The 16,775-nt window shown below is 36.9% G+C and overlaps 1 protein-coding gene and 2 pseudogenes across 1 annotated transcript; 1 reads left to right on the top strand and 2 right to left on the bottom strand.

Annotated features, from left to right (window-relative positions):
- Positions 1 to 216: 216 nt before the first annotated feature.
- Positions 217 to 1,247, bottom strand: LOC131639680 (uncharacterized; annotated as a pseudogene).
- A 5,267-nt stretch (positions 1,248 to 6,514) lies between these two features.
- On the bottom strand, positions 6,515 to 8,782 carry LOC131639681 (protein FAR1-RELATED SEQUENCE 11-like). The gene is made up of 3 exons (XM_058910156.1): positions 7,712 to 8,782; positions 7,190 to 7,606; positions 6,515 to 7,114 (listed from the first exon to the last, which is right to left on the bottom strand). The coding sequence occupies exons 1-3, from the start codon at positions 8,780 to 8,782 to the stop codon at positions 6,515 to 6,517; spliced, it is 2,088 nt and encodes a 695-aa protein (XP_058766139.1).
- Positions 8,783 to 12,465: 3,683 nt separating this feature from the next.
- Positions 12,466 to 15,192, top strand: LOC131639682 (pentatricopeptide repeat-containing protein At1g20230-like; annotated as a pseudogene).
- Positions 15,193 to 16,775: the final 1,583 nt, after the last annotated feature.

Consider the following 16,775-nt stretch of genomic DNA (forward strand, 5'->3'; position numbering starts at 1 on the left):
TCTTCTTTTTAAATCTGTTAACAATGCAACAGTTTAAAGTCTGAAGAGTTCAAAGGTGTGTTTTCTCAAGCTTGTTTGTTGGGCTTACAAACTTTTCAGGTTTGAAGTATGCACTGCATTTATTTTGCAGTTGTAAAACGGATATATGGGTTAACTTTTCAAATTGAAGATACTTTTTTTTGACATGCAGTCCTTTCTTTACTTCACTTTATTGTATTACAAGTCATAACCAAGTGCTAAGTCACCAGGCTTTAAGTAATTGCCCAAGTGAGTTTTGATAGTAAACATTTGGTCATTCTTTCCGAAATCAAACACACGGGTCACTTGAGCATCAGCTAAAACATATTTCGTGCCATCAACAATAACCTCAGATGAAACAGGCTCAATATCCAACACGATATATTCGACTAACTGTCTGCTGGTAAGTAAGGACTTAAAGGATGTCCTCCTATACTGATCAGTATCTAAGAAACCGAATTTCAGGGTATGTTGATCAAGTAAAGCAATGCTGTTAGTAAGTAGTAACCTTGGTGCAAATCACAATAGGACTGATATTTCCCAAGGTTCCGGCAGCTTTAGGAGGTAAACAAATCAAATCCTCACGACAAATGGGACTGATTTCAACAGAGAATGTGTATTTATAATTATAAATACTACTCTTTACATCATGAGAAGCAAGTTGCTTATCGCTAAGACTCTTTATAGGAGACATTTTCCCTATAAATTCAACAAACTTGTTACCATGACTTCGACTATCTGTTTGATTCGGACAGCATGAGCAGCTGCACCATGCTTCAGAATCAACTGCTCCAAATAAAAGAATGTACACCTATGAGAAACATGATGCCTAAGTTCAGAGCCGTCTTAAGTTTTTGGAAGTCCTGTGTAGGTTAGTCATGTTCAACCATAACAAAAGAATTAAAGGCCTTATTTAACTACATTTTAATATTGATAAAATTTATGAGGCCCTATTTAGTTACTGCAAATTTTGAGGTCATGTACGGTAGCACGCCTTTCATGCCCCGCCTAAGTTGCACAACAGCAACCCAGTGATCAGGATTAGTCGCAACCTTCGAACAAGATTCACACATGTGATCCTGTTGATCATACTCGATAAAATAAGACTCTTCCAGCATTTCTCCATGATAAACCTCCTTCTGAATACTAACCTTGACTTTAACCCTCTTGGAATGTGGCTCGGTCCAAATAAACTCAACATTATCCAACTTTGCTTTGTTAATATTCATATTCTTCTACAACCTTTTCAACAGAGAAAAAATTGACTTAGAGTAACCACCTAACTCATGGTAAGTTGTTCTTCACTAACTTTCTACTTTTTCACAAACGGCAAAGAACCAACAATAAATTAGACACAAAACCAAGAAAGGAAACTATCGACATGACCTCAAAAACAAAAAATAAAAAATGTCTATTTTACAAATCATACGCCTCTAAACTATAGGTAAATAATATATTGTAGAAGTTTCTGATATTTTATTAATTGAGATTTCCTACTTATACACAGTAAATATGACGGTTTCAGAGATTTGCTAAAATCTCTCCATAAGGCCACTAACATAACTTACAGGCCACATATTCAGCAGAAAATTAGGAACAGCATTGACTGAATTTATTTGAATAAATAACATTAAATGAAAACGGCTAAATAAGATTAATTTGATTCTCTAACACGGCCCCGCAAGCCGGACGGCCTTCGGGAAAGTCCGAGCTTGTTGATTATGGACTCAAACTGTGGACGGTGAAGAGGCTTCGTCAAAATATCGGCGAGCTGGTCACCTGTGGACACATGGGTTACCCGGAAAACGCCGTGTTGCACATTCTCCCGAACAAAGTGATAGGCGATGGCGATGTGTTTCATTCGGGAATGAAATACAGGATTGGATGAGAGAAAGGTGGCACCCATATTATCACAATATATGGCAGGCTGGTGGATTCGGTGGCGGAGCTCTTTGAGGAGAGATAGGAGCCAGAGAACTTCGGATGCTGTGTCTGCGAGTGCTCGGTATTCAGCTTCCGTGGAGGAACGAGCCACAGCTCTTTGCTTTTTGGAGCCCCAAGAGATAGGGGTGGAACCGAGATAAATGATGAATCCGGTTGTGGAGACGTAATTATCCCTGTCACCAGCCCAGTCAGCATCAGAGAAGGCATGTAATGTTGTGGATGAGCTGGGAGAAACAACGATGCCCCTGTCGATAGTTCCGACAAGGTACCGAAGCAAACGTTTGAGAGCAGCCCAGTGAGAGGAGGTGGGATGTTGCATATATTGGGAAAGTCTATTGACGGCAAATGCAACATCGGGACGGGTCAAGCTTAGGTACTGCAAGCTACCGACGAGACAACGATAATCGGTGGGTGAGGGAAGTGGTTCACCATCTGTTTTGAGCAGAGGAGTTGACGCAGAGAGTGGTGTTGTGACTGGTTTGGCATCTTCCATGCCAGCTTTGATGAGTATGTCACTGATATATTTTCTTTGGGACAAAAAGAGGCTGCCAGAATGATGCGGGATGACTTCAACACCCAGGAAATATGACAGCGTACCTAGATCCTTGAGAGAGAAGCGAGCAGCAAGGCGTTGAACAAGTTGGGTGACGGCTGTGTCGGTGTTCCCAGTGACGATAATATCGTCCACATATACCAGTAAGGCAATAAAAATTGACTTGCTGGAATGGATGAAGAGTGACGCATCTGCAGCAGAGGTGACAAAACCAGTTTGGAGTAGAAAGGAGCGAAGTTCAGTGTACCACGCTCTCGGTGCCTGTCGGAGACCATAAAGGGCCTTGTTGAGCCGACATACATGGTTGGGATGAGATGGATCGACGAAGCCTGGTGGTTGGCATACGTACACCTGCTCAGAAAGTGAACCTTGCAAGAAAGCATTGTTGATGTCGAGTTGACGCAAGCGCCAACCCTTGGAGACCGCCAATGTGAGAATGACTCTGACGGTAACCGGTTTGACCACGGGGCTGAACGTCTCATGAAAATCCCATCCGGGTCGTTGATGGAAGCCCTTTGCTACGAGCCTTGCCTTTAGACGATCAATTGAACCGTTTGGAAGATATTTGGTTCGAAATACCCATTTGCTACCAACCAAGTTTTGTGTGGGGTGGGGTGGAACTAGAGTCCAGGTATTGTTGGTGCAGAGGGCATCATATTCCTTTTGCATTGCTTCCCGCCATGCTCGATCCTTGAGAGCTTGCGTGATAGTTCGCAGTTCAATGGGTGGATGGGGAGTGGCAGAGAGGTTCATCTTGTTGAGGGGTTTAATGATGTTGTTTTTGGATCGAGTGACAATGCCACGATCCGGGATGATTTGAGTTGGTGGCGGTGTGGATTGTGGTTCTGAGAATGATGATTGAGAGGTAGAGGGAGTGGCTTCTAAGGGACTCGAGATAGGGGATGGTGGAGACATGGGTCGATTTGTTTGAGATGGAGATTTATGTGGGCTGTTAGTAGAGCTTAGTGGGCCTGGAGTTGGGGTAGGTGGATAACTAGGACATGATGAGGCCGATTGGGAAGGAGAGGGAGGTGGCATGGGAGTTGTTAGGATGGGTAGTGATATTGTGGTCCAATTTGTACAGTGGGCTGAATTCTGTGGGGTTTTTGGTTGTTGCCGAAACGGGAATTCTGTTTCAACAAATTTGACGTGCCTTGAGGTGTAGATTCGTCGGGTTTTCGGGTCCATGCAGTAGTAGGCATGTTGAGTGGTGGAGTAACCTACAAAAACACAAACAACAGATCTGGATTCCAATTTATGAGCAGTGTATGGTTTTAACCACGAAAAACACAAACAACCAAAACTTTTTAACTTAGCAAAATCTGCATTTTGTTTAAATATAAGAGAAAAAGGTGATCGGTTTTGAAGGGTTGGGGTGGGAAGACGGTTGATGAGATGTACCGCGGTGAGAAGGGCGTGAGGCCAAAACTCAAGCGGCATACCAGAGTGTGTTAGTAGGGCCAGACCAGTTTCGACTATGTGACGGTGTTTACGTTCGGATATACCGTTGTGTTCGGGAGTATGGGGTGGTGAAGTAAAGTGACTTATTCCGTTTTGACTCAGGAAATTTTGGAGAGCAATAAACTCGCCGCCATTATCAGAATAGAAGATTTTGATTTTTGTTTTGAAGTAATTTTCGACAAGTGATCGAAATTTAATAAATGTGTTTTGGACATCGGATTTGCGTTTGAGGGGATAAATCCAAGAATACCGTGTAAAGTGATCAACAAAAACTACATAATATTTGAATCCATCATACGACAATATTGGAGAAGTCCATACATCAGAAAAAATAACTTCTAGAAAATAATTTGAACAAAGATTAGAATTGTAAAATGGGAGCTTATGACTTTTATTTAACTGACAAGAGGTGCAGTCAGATTGCTCAAAAGTGGGAGAGCTGATCCGAAATTGTTGTTGAATTATTTTAAATGTAGCAGTAGATGGATGCCCTAAGACGTGGTGCCATAGTGGGCTGGAGTTGGAGTTGCGGGACGAAGACAGAACTGTAGGAGAGGAGGGCCAGACGTACAAGCCGTCTCTGCAAGGTCCATTAAGAAGAATCCTGCCTGTTTTGAGACACTTAACATGAAAAGAATGGGGTAAGAAAACAATAGCATAGTTCTTTTGATTTGAAAGTTGAGAAACAGAAATAATGTTTTTGGTCATTTGTGGAACACAAAGAGTATCTGGTAAATTAAACAAAGATGCAGAAGTGCTAAGTGAAAGAGTTCCAGAGTTAGTGATTCGCAAACCTTCACCACTGCCCATGAATAGTTCGTCCGGACCGTTGTAGGGATAATGTAGGGAGAGGTGGTCGAGGTCATTGACAACATGGTGCGTTGCTCCACTGTCGACTATGTAGTTTTGAGATGTTGAGGCAGTGTTGGCAGTGTGAGCTTGAGGTGGGGTTTGAGGTGCAGGAGTTCTTGGCATTGTTGGAGGACGAGCATTTGGATGCTGCTGGCGGAAGAGAGGACAGTAGGCAACGACGTGGCCCGTTTCACGGCACCATTGGCATTTGCCGAGAAATGGTCGAGCTTGTGGTGGGGAAACCATGGGAGGAGGGCGGAAATGAGTGGAGGGTGAGCGGTTGAATGGCTGCTGGTGGCGTTGCCGATTGTTGCGTGGACGAGATTGTGCGTTCAGGGCTGTTGCCGGTGCGGCTAAGTTGGTTGCTGCAGAGCGGAGTTCGAGTTCCTTGACGAGGAGCTTTTCGTGAAGGTCGTTAACATTGATGGTGGTATCTCGGGCTTTGATCGCATCAACAATGGACTGATAGTTACCGTCGAGACCTTGGAGGACAAACGAGACAAGGTCGTCATCGTCAACCGGTTTTCCGAGCGAAGCGAGCAGGTCTGCAGTCGAAGTGATCGATTGAATGTATTCAGTGATCGACATAGAGCCTTTTGTGGACGAGCGTAGCTTGGCTTTGAGTTGATTAAGATGGCCCTTTGATGGGTTAGCGTAGGTGCGGGAGAGAATATCCCATGCTTCTTTAGAGGTGGTGGCTCGAGTGACTAACGGAGCGACAGAGGCGTCGAGGGTGCCGACCAGAGCGCCATAAAGGAGTTTATCCTGACGCATCCAGGAAGTAAACGCCGGGTTTGGGGTGGTGATGTTGTTGGCAGTAAGAGTTGTAGGCGGCGCAGGGTGGTCGCCGTTGAGAAACTTGAAAAGGTCATATCCTGTGAGAGTCGCCTGAATTTGCGACTTCCAGGTTATGTAGTTTGAAGTGGTAAGTTTTATGGCGTTGGTGAAGTGCACAATGACGAACGGGCGAGCGCCGTCATTTGGGTTAACGATGGTTGTGGAAAATTCAGCAGCCATGGTATTTGACTTTGGAGAAGAGATAGGTTTCCAAGATCAGCGGCTGATACCATATAGGTAAATAATATATTGTAGAAGTTTCTGATATTTTATTAATTGAGATTTCCTACTTATACACAGTAAATATGACGGTTTCAGAGATTTGCTAAAATCTCTCCATAAGGCCACTAACATAACTTACAGGCCACATATTCAGCAGAAAATTAGGAACAGCATTGACTGAATTTATTTGAATAAATAACATTAAATGAAAACGGCTAAATAAGATTAATTTGATTCTCTAACATAAACACGGACTCTATAAATTTCACAGCATCTCAATACACTGCATATTGAACAGAAGTTCCCGTAGACGGTAAACCGGCACTCCTGCTCGTGGAGCCTGATTGGCCCGAAATCGTAGTTCCGCAACCTAAAGTTCGTCTTCGTCTAATGACGATTGCTGAGGTCGAATTCCCATCATTTATCTATAAGAAAACCCTATTTGAGAGTGTAATTGAGTAGCAGTTTCGGTTTTGAGATGAAAAGATTGAAGTGTGAGAAAGAATTTGGAGTCTAGGGTTATGGGTCGGTAGTCTCTGTTCGGCAAAGAGGAGATAGAGAAAACACTAGAGAATGATTGACTCGCTGAATTTAAAAGCTAAATTATAATTTTGGTCCATATTATAGTTAATTTATGAAATGAGTCCCTTCACCTTTGCATAATCGACAAGAATTCATGCTATGAGATAACTCTTTTCCACCTTTAATGCGTCTTCGCTTAGGGCGGCCTTTTGTCTTGGAAATTGGAGGACAATGAACAACTTGTTGTGATTCAGCTTCACTGTTGCAATCCATTATTTGATCCTCAACTACTTCATCATCTTCATGTGATTCTTGAAGCCGCCATCGTGATGGAAAATAGTAAGGCGGAATTTCATAACAATCTTTATGAAGAAAAATACTAAGAATGTGGCGACACAATATCCCCCAAAATTCAAATAGTTTACAACTACATGCAGCTATCTTACCATCCCAAAAGACTTGATGTTTCCTAGTATTATCATCTTTATAATATTGCAACACCAACACATTACCATTTTCATGATGAATTGAATATTGGATGGACCTTTCAAACTCATCTTGAAACTTCTGAAAAGAAAAACGTGTGAGAACGTTATAAGCTTGTTCTTGTAACGGTGACATCAACTTCATATTTGACCCTTTGCACTTTTCTAACATTATATCGTACTCTTCTTTTTGCTTAATATCATCAATTGCTATATCAACCTGAAATTAATTTAAATATTTTTATACAAAGTTTTAAAAACATTTAGTACTAATATACTTGAAAATAAGTCATACCTGCTTTGCAAAGTCAGTTAAACTTGTGTGAGAATTGATGAATCTTTTAATGAATGCGTTAATACTCTCTGATCTTCCTGTGGTTGTCATTCCACCAAAGAAATATTCACGAAGATAAGCAAGTGCCCAATAGTTTCTAATCTCATACAATCCTTTCACATATTTATTTGTCTGCAAGTTATACTTAGCAACAACTTTTGGCCATTGATGTTCAAATTCTTCACATGTCTCCAACTTATACAATCCATAAAAATCATAACACCATTGTGCATATTTGTCTCGAAGTATAGCATTAAACCAAGAACTAAACTTAAAAGTTATGTGCCATATACAGAAACTATGTTTTGTTGTTGACATTTCTTTCGATATTGCTTCTTTCATCCACGGATCTTGGTCGGTTAATATAGTCCTCGGTGCCTTCTTCATTAAAGCAATAAAAGTCTATAAAAAAAGTTTCAAATAAAAAAATTAAATTAAATGTGTCAAATAATAAAACTAAATAGAAAAAAAATCAATAATTACCTTCATTAACCAACGAAATGCAGACATTGTTTCATTTCGTAAAAGTGCACATCCAAAAAGAATAGTCTTTCCATGGCTATTCATACCCACAAAAATCCCAAACGGCATTTCATAAGAATTTACCTTGTATGTAGTATCAAATACAACAACATCACCATATTTTTTGTACCAATCAAAACAAGAAGCAGGGGACCAAAAAATATGCTCTAGCCTTTTTTCTTCATCAAGTGTATAAGCATATTGAAACTTGGAGCAACTCTTTTTTGCATTCTCACAATACTTTAGAAAATCGATAGCATCACTTCCTTCAACTTTTTTATTGGCTTTCAAAAAAAGATTGCGAATGTCCTTTTCAATAAATGGAAGATATCCATGCTTCACATTATTCTCTAACTCTAAGACACGCATTATTTGTCTAACAGAAAGCCCACCTTCTTTTAATAAGAAAATGCGATCATAATCATTTTCTGAGATAGTTCGATAAGATGGTAAAAAACGCACCTCTGATTGGGTTAGTAAACCATGATTATGTTCAACAACAAATGTTGTAACTCGCCACTCACTTGGAAATATATCTTGAGATTTTTGTAGTTTAATTCGTAAATGAGCTTTACATTCACACTTTGCTGATTCTCTTTTTCTCTGTTCTTTTGATTGTGATATGTCTTTCGAAGAAACTCTACCTTCACGATGACAAAAAAAATCACGCCGGCTAATAATTCCATCCTTTTGTTTTACGAATCTACCTTTTCGAATTGAGAACCCATGATGATATGCATATCTCTTGTAAAAAGAAAATGCCTCCTCTTCACTAAGAAAAATTTGACCAATAAAAGGAACCATATTTGTCTCATCACAAACTCCATCTTCATCAACTTCTTCTGAAAAATTATTTATCACAACATTCCTACTTGAAGTTATAAGATCTTCATTCTCCAAAGTTCCAATTTTTTCAACTTCTAACATGTCTTTCTCCATGATATTATGCTCAACATGGTCAACAATTGTTTCTAAATGACCACTCTCTACAGAAATTTCTTCTATTGGATATTCATTCAAATTAAAATTCATTCTACTAATAGCATCAATTGTTTATTATCTACAAATAAAAAATAATATTATAAAAATAAAGTATAAAAATTGATATGATATGATATTAAAAGCAAACAAGTGGATCTATACTACATATAAGAAAAGAAACTAAATTAGTTAAGTATAAAAAACATGTACCTGTGAGTGACAGTGCTTCATGGATCTACAGTCGCAACAGTGAAAAGGAAAGAAACACTAGTAGTAATAGTAATAAAGTATATGGATTAGGAAATGAAAAGATAAAAGTGTGAGCGTGTACGAAGCAAAGCGCGTAATCTTCTCTTTCATAATTTTTTTCTTTAATAATATCTAACGTTTCTATTTTTTATTTCATTAATAATCTCTTTTTTCTACACAAATAAGTGGGCCTATACTATATTTAATGCTCCTTAACCAGTGCCCCTGGGGCTGGATAGCATTGCCCTTTTTTTAAAACATCTGGCACATTTTAAGTGAGGTGGACATACTAGTTTACACATTCTACTTTACATATGAATTTTTATTTTATTATATCAACTAATTGAAACAATTTTTTTATAAAAAACATTAAAAGCACATTATTCATAAAAAGAAATTAAGTTATTTATAAAAATAAAAGACTAAACTAAATTATAAAAATAAATTATTTATAGAAACAAAATAAGTTTAGATCTTATTCCTCATCATGATTCCTCATTTTATCTGGAACAATAAAACCATAAAAACTCAAATAAATTCAAATTAATTAAGAATGATATAAACAAAATCATTCATTCATTCTTCTCAATAATTAAAATTACAAAAAATATATATAAACAATAAATCAAACGTTAACAAATCAGAATCTTTCTAAATCTTTCAAAAGAAGAATGAAGAAAATAACAATTAAAAATAAAATAAATAAAAACATTCACATCTATTTGTTTTAATAATTAAGATTACAAAATTCATACAAACAAACCTTAAAAATGGGCATATGTTAATTATAGAATAAAGACCCATTTTGTTCCCTCACAAATAACACATGAGTTAAATTAGTCCTTAACAATAAAATAGACCCAATTTAATCCTTTATAAAATTTAACCGTAACATATTAGCCCTTCTGTTAATATTTTTTTCAAACTGTTTTTTTTCTAGTTTTAAACTGTGACTGGACTGCCACGTTAGATTTTATTTATTTTTCATTTTTTAAATACAAAATTGTTTTTTATTTTTAATTTCATTTTTAAACAATTATAAATTAATAATATAAAAAAGCCAAAATTGTTTCTTATAAAGAGTTGAATTCAGACACACGTGATTAATCTTAAACAACTCTAAACTTAAAATAAAAAATACAAAATTTGTATCAATATGGTCTCGAACCTAAGTTCCTTCAGATTAAATGACAGTCAATTTAATACAATAGAAATTGATTTGTCTATTTGTAAATAATAGTCACTTTACTAACAGTAGAAATTGATTTGTCTAGTTGTTATTGATAGTCACTTTACTAACAATAGAAATTGATTTTTCTAGTCGTAAATGATAGTCACTTTATTAAGGATAGAAATTGATTTGTTTAGTTCTAAAGTGAAAATCATTTAACCTGAAGGAACTTGGATTTGAGACCTCATAGATAAAAATTTATGTATAGAATTTGATAATATTAGTAGAAATCATGGAAATTACTTGTTTAAAAATTACTTTATAAGAAATAATTTTGGCTTTTTTGATATTATTTATTGATAACGGTTTAAAAATGAAATTAAAAATAAAAATTAATTTAATATTTAAAAAAATAAAAATATCTAACGTGTCAGTCCAGTCACGGTTTAAAAGTATGAAAAGAACCGGTTTAGAAGTAGAAAAAAATGGATTTGAGAAAAATATTAGCAGAAAGACTAATATGATCCGGTTAAATTTTGTAAGGGATTAAGTTGGGTCAATTTTTTTGTGAGGGACTAATTTGACTTGTGTGATATTTGTGAGGGACCAAAATGGGTCTTCACTCGTTAATTATACTTTTACTTAAAATTCAAACCTTAAAATTTTTGCCTTAGAACTGGATTCAAACCAGGTACATGAGGGTCAACATATATGTTACATTACCACTGAGGCATTTTTATTTTTGTGATTAAATTTACTAACTAAATTTATTAATTCTTTTTTTGTTGGGTTTCTTCAAAACTCCTCATCTTGTTCCTTAATCAGGGTTTCAACAATGGGGGTTTCAACCACTAGAGCTTCACTGCATAAATTCTCACTTGTTCACAGAATCAAAAAACATAATTTCAAAAACCTAATTTCAAAAATCCTAATTGCATAATTTCAAAAACCTAATTTCAAAAATCCTAATTGCATAATTTTAAAATCTTGGGTTTTGATACATAGACTATCTCAAAGCACATCAATGGCTCTACCAAAGAAGACGGCGCGCGCGATCTCACAAGAAGCCTTCAACGAGCTAGTAACCGAGAACATCGGCGACCTCAGAATGGACCCAGCCGAAGCTCTCGAAGACACAATCCAAACTCTCACTCTCCAAGGCGTCGACCTCTCGGGTCACTCCTTTGAATTGCTTCTTTCTCTTGTTCATGTATATTAGTTGAGTTTTTAGTTAGATTAGTTCTTTGCATTGCTTCTTTTGTTTGAATAAGTATATTCATTTTGTTTGAAGAGCTTCTAAGAAAACACTTCGAGTATGTTAGGTTTGAAGAGAACGAAGGAAAAATTGCTTGTTGGTTTCAGAGAAAATGGAGTCGAAAATGGATCACCAGAAGACTTGTCTCCGAGATGATTATAGAATCTCTAAATTAAGTGGTGAGGCACTTCAACTTGGCCATGTGTGTTCAAATATGAAGTAGAAATCAAGCGTCTAGGCGTTCAGAGCTTCGAAAGTGCTGTTCCTTAAATTCAATGACTAAACCCTAATATCAATCTATAGAGTATTTGTTTGGTCATTCTCAAAATGAGTAGTTCATGAGGTTGTGTAGTTAATCAAGATTGAGTTGTTTCCAAGAAAATATAGTCAACTTCAAATGATGTTTGATGCCTTAAGGAGAGAAATTACCTATAAATACTCTAACATCCAAATAAGTTTCAATAGGAAACAAAAGGTATTTTTATGAAATAGTGTGCTACTTTTATTCGATGTTTGTCTTCCATTTTATAGAGATATTTTAGGGTTTGCGAGGGTCTAGAACCTTCTCGTGCCCGTATCAGGTGTTTGCTTATGACATAATTATGCTTGTTCCTGAGGTCTTAGAATCTTCTTTGAGTCCATATTTAGTGAAATGATATCTCAATCCAACGTCATTTGCATGACATTATTATGGTGTCTCCATCTTCTAATTAGATGGCACATGGGCTTCCACAAATAAGTAACGGATTTATACGCTTGTTATCAATTAGATACGTCATTATATCATTAAATATATGACTTAATATTTTTTTTCATGTTAATTCCAAATTTTATTTTGATTCCTTATCTTAAAAAAAAAATCATATTGATCCATCTACTCCTCAAAATGTATGATGTTAGTTTTTTAAAATTTAATTAACAACAAAATATTTCAGAAATCGTTGGATAAACTCGTCATTTATTACTATTAAATTAAACTTAAATATATCTTAAATTAAACTTAAATCTATCTTCATCCGAAGAGCAAACCCTATTTACAATTTTCAAATAAATCAAAATACAATTTTCAAATCTAAAAGAAGCGATCACTAGTTTTCCGGTACAAATAAAAGACGAACACTTATCAGCGGCAACTATTCTCAAAGATTCAATCAATCTACAACTACGTGAACTGGAACACAAGTACATCACAAACATACCTACGACTATGTTTCCAATTCCAAACCAAAATCCCCAACACAGATAACACCACAACCACAGCACATTCTAACAACAACATTAACATTCATCATCGTTCAAACCAAAAACCTTTCTCTGTTCCAATGTTCCAATCCATTTCCCAATGTCTCAATTCATCAACTTCCACTCTATTCCATGCTCGACAAGCTCACGCACATTTCCTCAAATTCGATCTCTTTTCCAACACCCAACTCACCACAAGTCTCCTCACTCTCTACTCTCACTACCTTCCCTTCCCACAGCTCAACATTATCCTCTCCTCTCTCCCTCAACCCACAATCTTCTCTTTCTCTTCTATCATCCATTCTTTTGCTAGGTCCCATTACTTCCATCATGTTCTTGGTGCGTTTTCTCATATGGGTTCTCGCGGTCTTGTTCCAGATAGTTATCTTCTTCCCAGTGCTATCAAGGCTTGTGCTATATTGAAAGTGGTGAAACCTGGTAGACAGGTTCATGGGTTTGCTGCTGTTTCTGGGTTTGGTTCTGATTCTATTTTGGTGTCTTCTTTGGTTCATATGTATTTGAAATGTAATAGAATTGAAGATGCACAGAAACTGTTTGATAGTATGTCTGAGAGAGATGTGATTGGTTGGAGTGCTATGATTGCCGGTTACTCGAGACTAGGGCTTGTTGATAGGGCGAAGGAGCTTTTTTCTGAGATGAGAAAGAAGGGCGTGGAGCCGAATTTGGTGTCGTGGAATGGTATGATTGCTGGGTTTGGAAATGCTGGGTCGTATGTTGAGGCGGTGATGTTGTTTCGTGAGATGATATCGGAAGGGTTTTCGCCGGATGGGTCTACTGTTTCATGTGTTTTACCTGGTATTGGGAACTTGGAGGATGTTTTGATGGGTGAACAAGTTCATGGGTATGCAATCAAACAGGGTTTGGAATCGGACAATTATGTGCTGAGTGCGCTTCTTGACATGTATGGAAGATGTGGATGCGCGTCTGAGATGTCTCGGGTGTTTGATGAAATTGATCAAACGGAAGTAGGTTCTTTGAATGCTTTTCTTACTGGGTTGTCGCGCAATGGTTTGGTTGATACTGCAGTGGAGGTGTTTAAGAAGTTTAAAGCTCGAGAAATGGAGTTGAATGTTGTGACATGGACATCGATAATTGCTAGCTGCGCCCAGAATGGGAAAGACATGGAAGCTTTGGAGCTTTTTAGAGATATGCAGGCTGATGGTGTGGAGCCTAATGCTGTTACTATCCCAAGCTTGATCCCTGTTTGTGGAAATATTTCGGCATTAACGCATGGAAAGGAAATCCATTGTTTTTCTCTCAGGAAGGGAATTTTCGATGATGTATATGTAGGTAGTGCATTGATAGATATGTATGCCAAATGCGGAAGAATCCAGTCATCACGATATTGTTTTGATCTAATGCCATCTCGAAATTTGGTTTCTTGGAATGCAGTTATGAGTGGTTATGCTATGCATGGAAAAGCTAAGGAAACAATTGGGATGTTTCATATGATGTTGCAGACTGACCATAAGCCCGACTCAACTACCTTCACATGTGTGTTATCTGCATGCTCTCAAAATGGCTTAACAGAAGAGGGATGGAATTACTTTAATAGCATGTCGACAGAATACAATGTTGAACCTCAGATGGAACATTATGCTTGCATGGTGACACTTCTCAGCCGTGTAGGAAAACTAGAAGAAGCTTATTCTATCGTCAAGGAAATGCCATTTGAACCAGATGCTTGTGTATGGGGAGCCTTGTTAAGTTCTTGTAGAGTTCACCATAATTTGAGTTTAGGTGAGATTGCGGCGGAGAAGCTTTTCGTGTTAGAACCAAACAATCCTGGGAACTACATTCTTCTTTCCAATATTTATGCTTCAAAGGGTATGTGGGATGAAGAGAATAGAATACGTGATATGATGAAGAATAAGGGTTTGAGGAAAAACCCTGGCTGTAGTTGGATTGAAATCGGACGGAGGGTACACACGCTTCTTTCTGGCGACAAATCGCATCCACAGATGAAAGAGATTTTGGAGAAGTCGGATAACTTGAGCATTGAGATTAAGAAGTCCGGTTACCTCCCGATGACTAAATCTGTGCTGCAAGATGTGGAGGAACAAGACAAGGAGCAGATATTGTGCGGGTCACAGTGAGAAATTGGCAGTAATATTAGGACTAATCAACACGAGTCCCGGACAACCACTTCAGGTGATAAAAAAACCTGAGAATTTGTGATGACTGTCATGCTGTTATTAAAGTTATAAGCAGATTGGAAGACAGAGAAATTTTTGTAAGAGACACAAATCGTTTTTCACCATTTCAAAGATGGCGCTTGCTCTTGTGGAGATTTCTGGTGAAATTGTTCATGGCTCTTACCAAAGTTGATCAGAAACTAGATTGATTAATCAAGAATGTCTGCGTTAATAATGCTCTGATTAATGCTTTGAGTTAATCACCTTGACAACAAAGATACATGTTCTCATCTTTTCATGACCTGCAGCGAAGTAGTCTTGGGTCTCTTAGGCCACGCTTCAGATGTCCAGTCTTCAACGTGATGAGGAGAGTGTATTCATAGTCTTACATTAGATGTGCTTTTTTAAGCTGATTTTTATAGGGTTGACCAAGGCCTGATTCAAATTTTTAGAACTAGAATCAAAGACTTCAATTTGAGATACACCTCATAGTCTGATTCTTCACAGCTTCATAACTTTCCAATATTTTCTAAATTTGAATTTTTTTTTTTTGTCAAATGAGAATAAATTTTTTACAGCTTAAAGTATTTACTTCTTTAAATGTAACATTCTATGTGGAAATGAAGGCACTGTTCAGAGATGTCTTTTGAATTTCAGAAACGTGATACTTCTGCTTCTGATTATGAAACAGTGATATTAGAGGATCTCCAATGGGAAAAGCATTCATATATAGTTTCTATAGATATTGTTCATTTGTTGTTGAATCATTTCACCTGCATAGTTAGTTGCATTGACTTTAGGGCTACATCTTCTCCAACCTTTTCACAAGTGTAAACTAGCAACTGATATGAGGCATTTTTTCCAACTCGTTTTTCACCCCCTTATTACATTTCAAAAGAAATATACAAATTTGTCAAAAAGAAGAAAAAAAAGAAACAGAATCTTCTGCTAGATTACATGCATGGCGACACGGTTTCAGCCTTTTGTTTTAGAATTTCATGCGGGACATATTTTAATGAAAGGTATTATTGTAGGGGTTGGTTAATACACCCTAAGAATTGTTTTCTCACCTTAGTGAAAAATCATAACTACTCTTTGAATTCAGAGATACATCTGTCGAACATATCCTATTTACACATAATTCTAGGGGTGGACAAAATCCTTCGTCCGAGATAAACCGCCAACTCGTTAGTGATTGGATAAAGCGGTTCGGTTTGAGTCGAAAAACGTTTTGGTTCGGAATACATAAAGAGGTTATGGCGGATTGAACCAGTCGGCTTCGGTTGTTAATTTTGGGGACCAGCGATACCCAGGCCCGACCGATCAAACATCATATTGTTTGTATATATTATTATTAGTTTATTACTAGGTTTAAGAGCAGTGGCGGAGCCAGAAAAGTTATAAAGCCTGGGCAAAAATTTAAAAACCGCAAATTTACATGATATATAATATATAAATAATTATCAATTAAAATAAAAGAGACTCGTCATTTTGTCAACAAAAATATAGTTTAAAATAAAGAGATAAACATAATCTTACAATAATGGATCAAATTAAAGGTAAATACTTCGGTATCCTTGATTTTAGTTGAGTATGGGTACCTTTATTCAATCAAATGCACGTCATTTTTTACAACTACTTTATTTTAAAATAAATTCAAATATTAAATTAATTTACATTTAGAGTACCGGTACCCAATTACTTATCATGGGTACCTAAGAATTACCTAAATAAAATTACGAGTGGGTACCTAAGAATTTACCTAAATAAAATTACGAGTCAAGTGTCATTTCTGAGACTTCTTTGCGATGAATATTCGAATAATATCAATATCATCAAGTGACTTAAATATCTCACACTCGATATAATCAAAACAAAACAGTGTTATATACCAATTTAATAATAATACTAATTATGATAATCTATAAAAAATTCCTCATCGAATTAAAACATATTATTAATTTAAAATAA

Source organism: Vicia villosa, unplaced genomic scaffold (genome assembly GCF_029867415.1).
Source record: "Vicia villosa cultivar HV-30 ecotype Madison, WI unplaced genomic scaffold, Vvil1.0 ctg.002741F_1_1, whole genome shotgun sequence".
In the NCBI taxonomy this organism is placed as follows: Eukaryota; Viridiplantae; Streptophyta; class Magnoliopsida; order Fabales; family Fabaceae; genus Vicia; species Vicia villosa.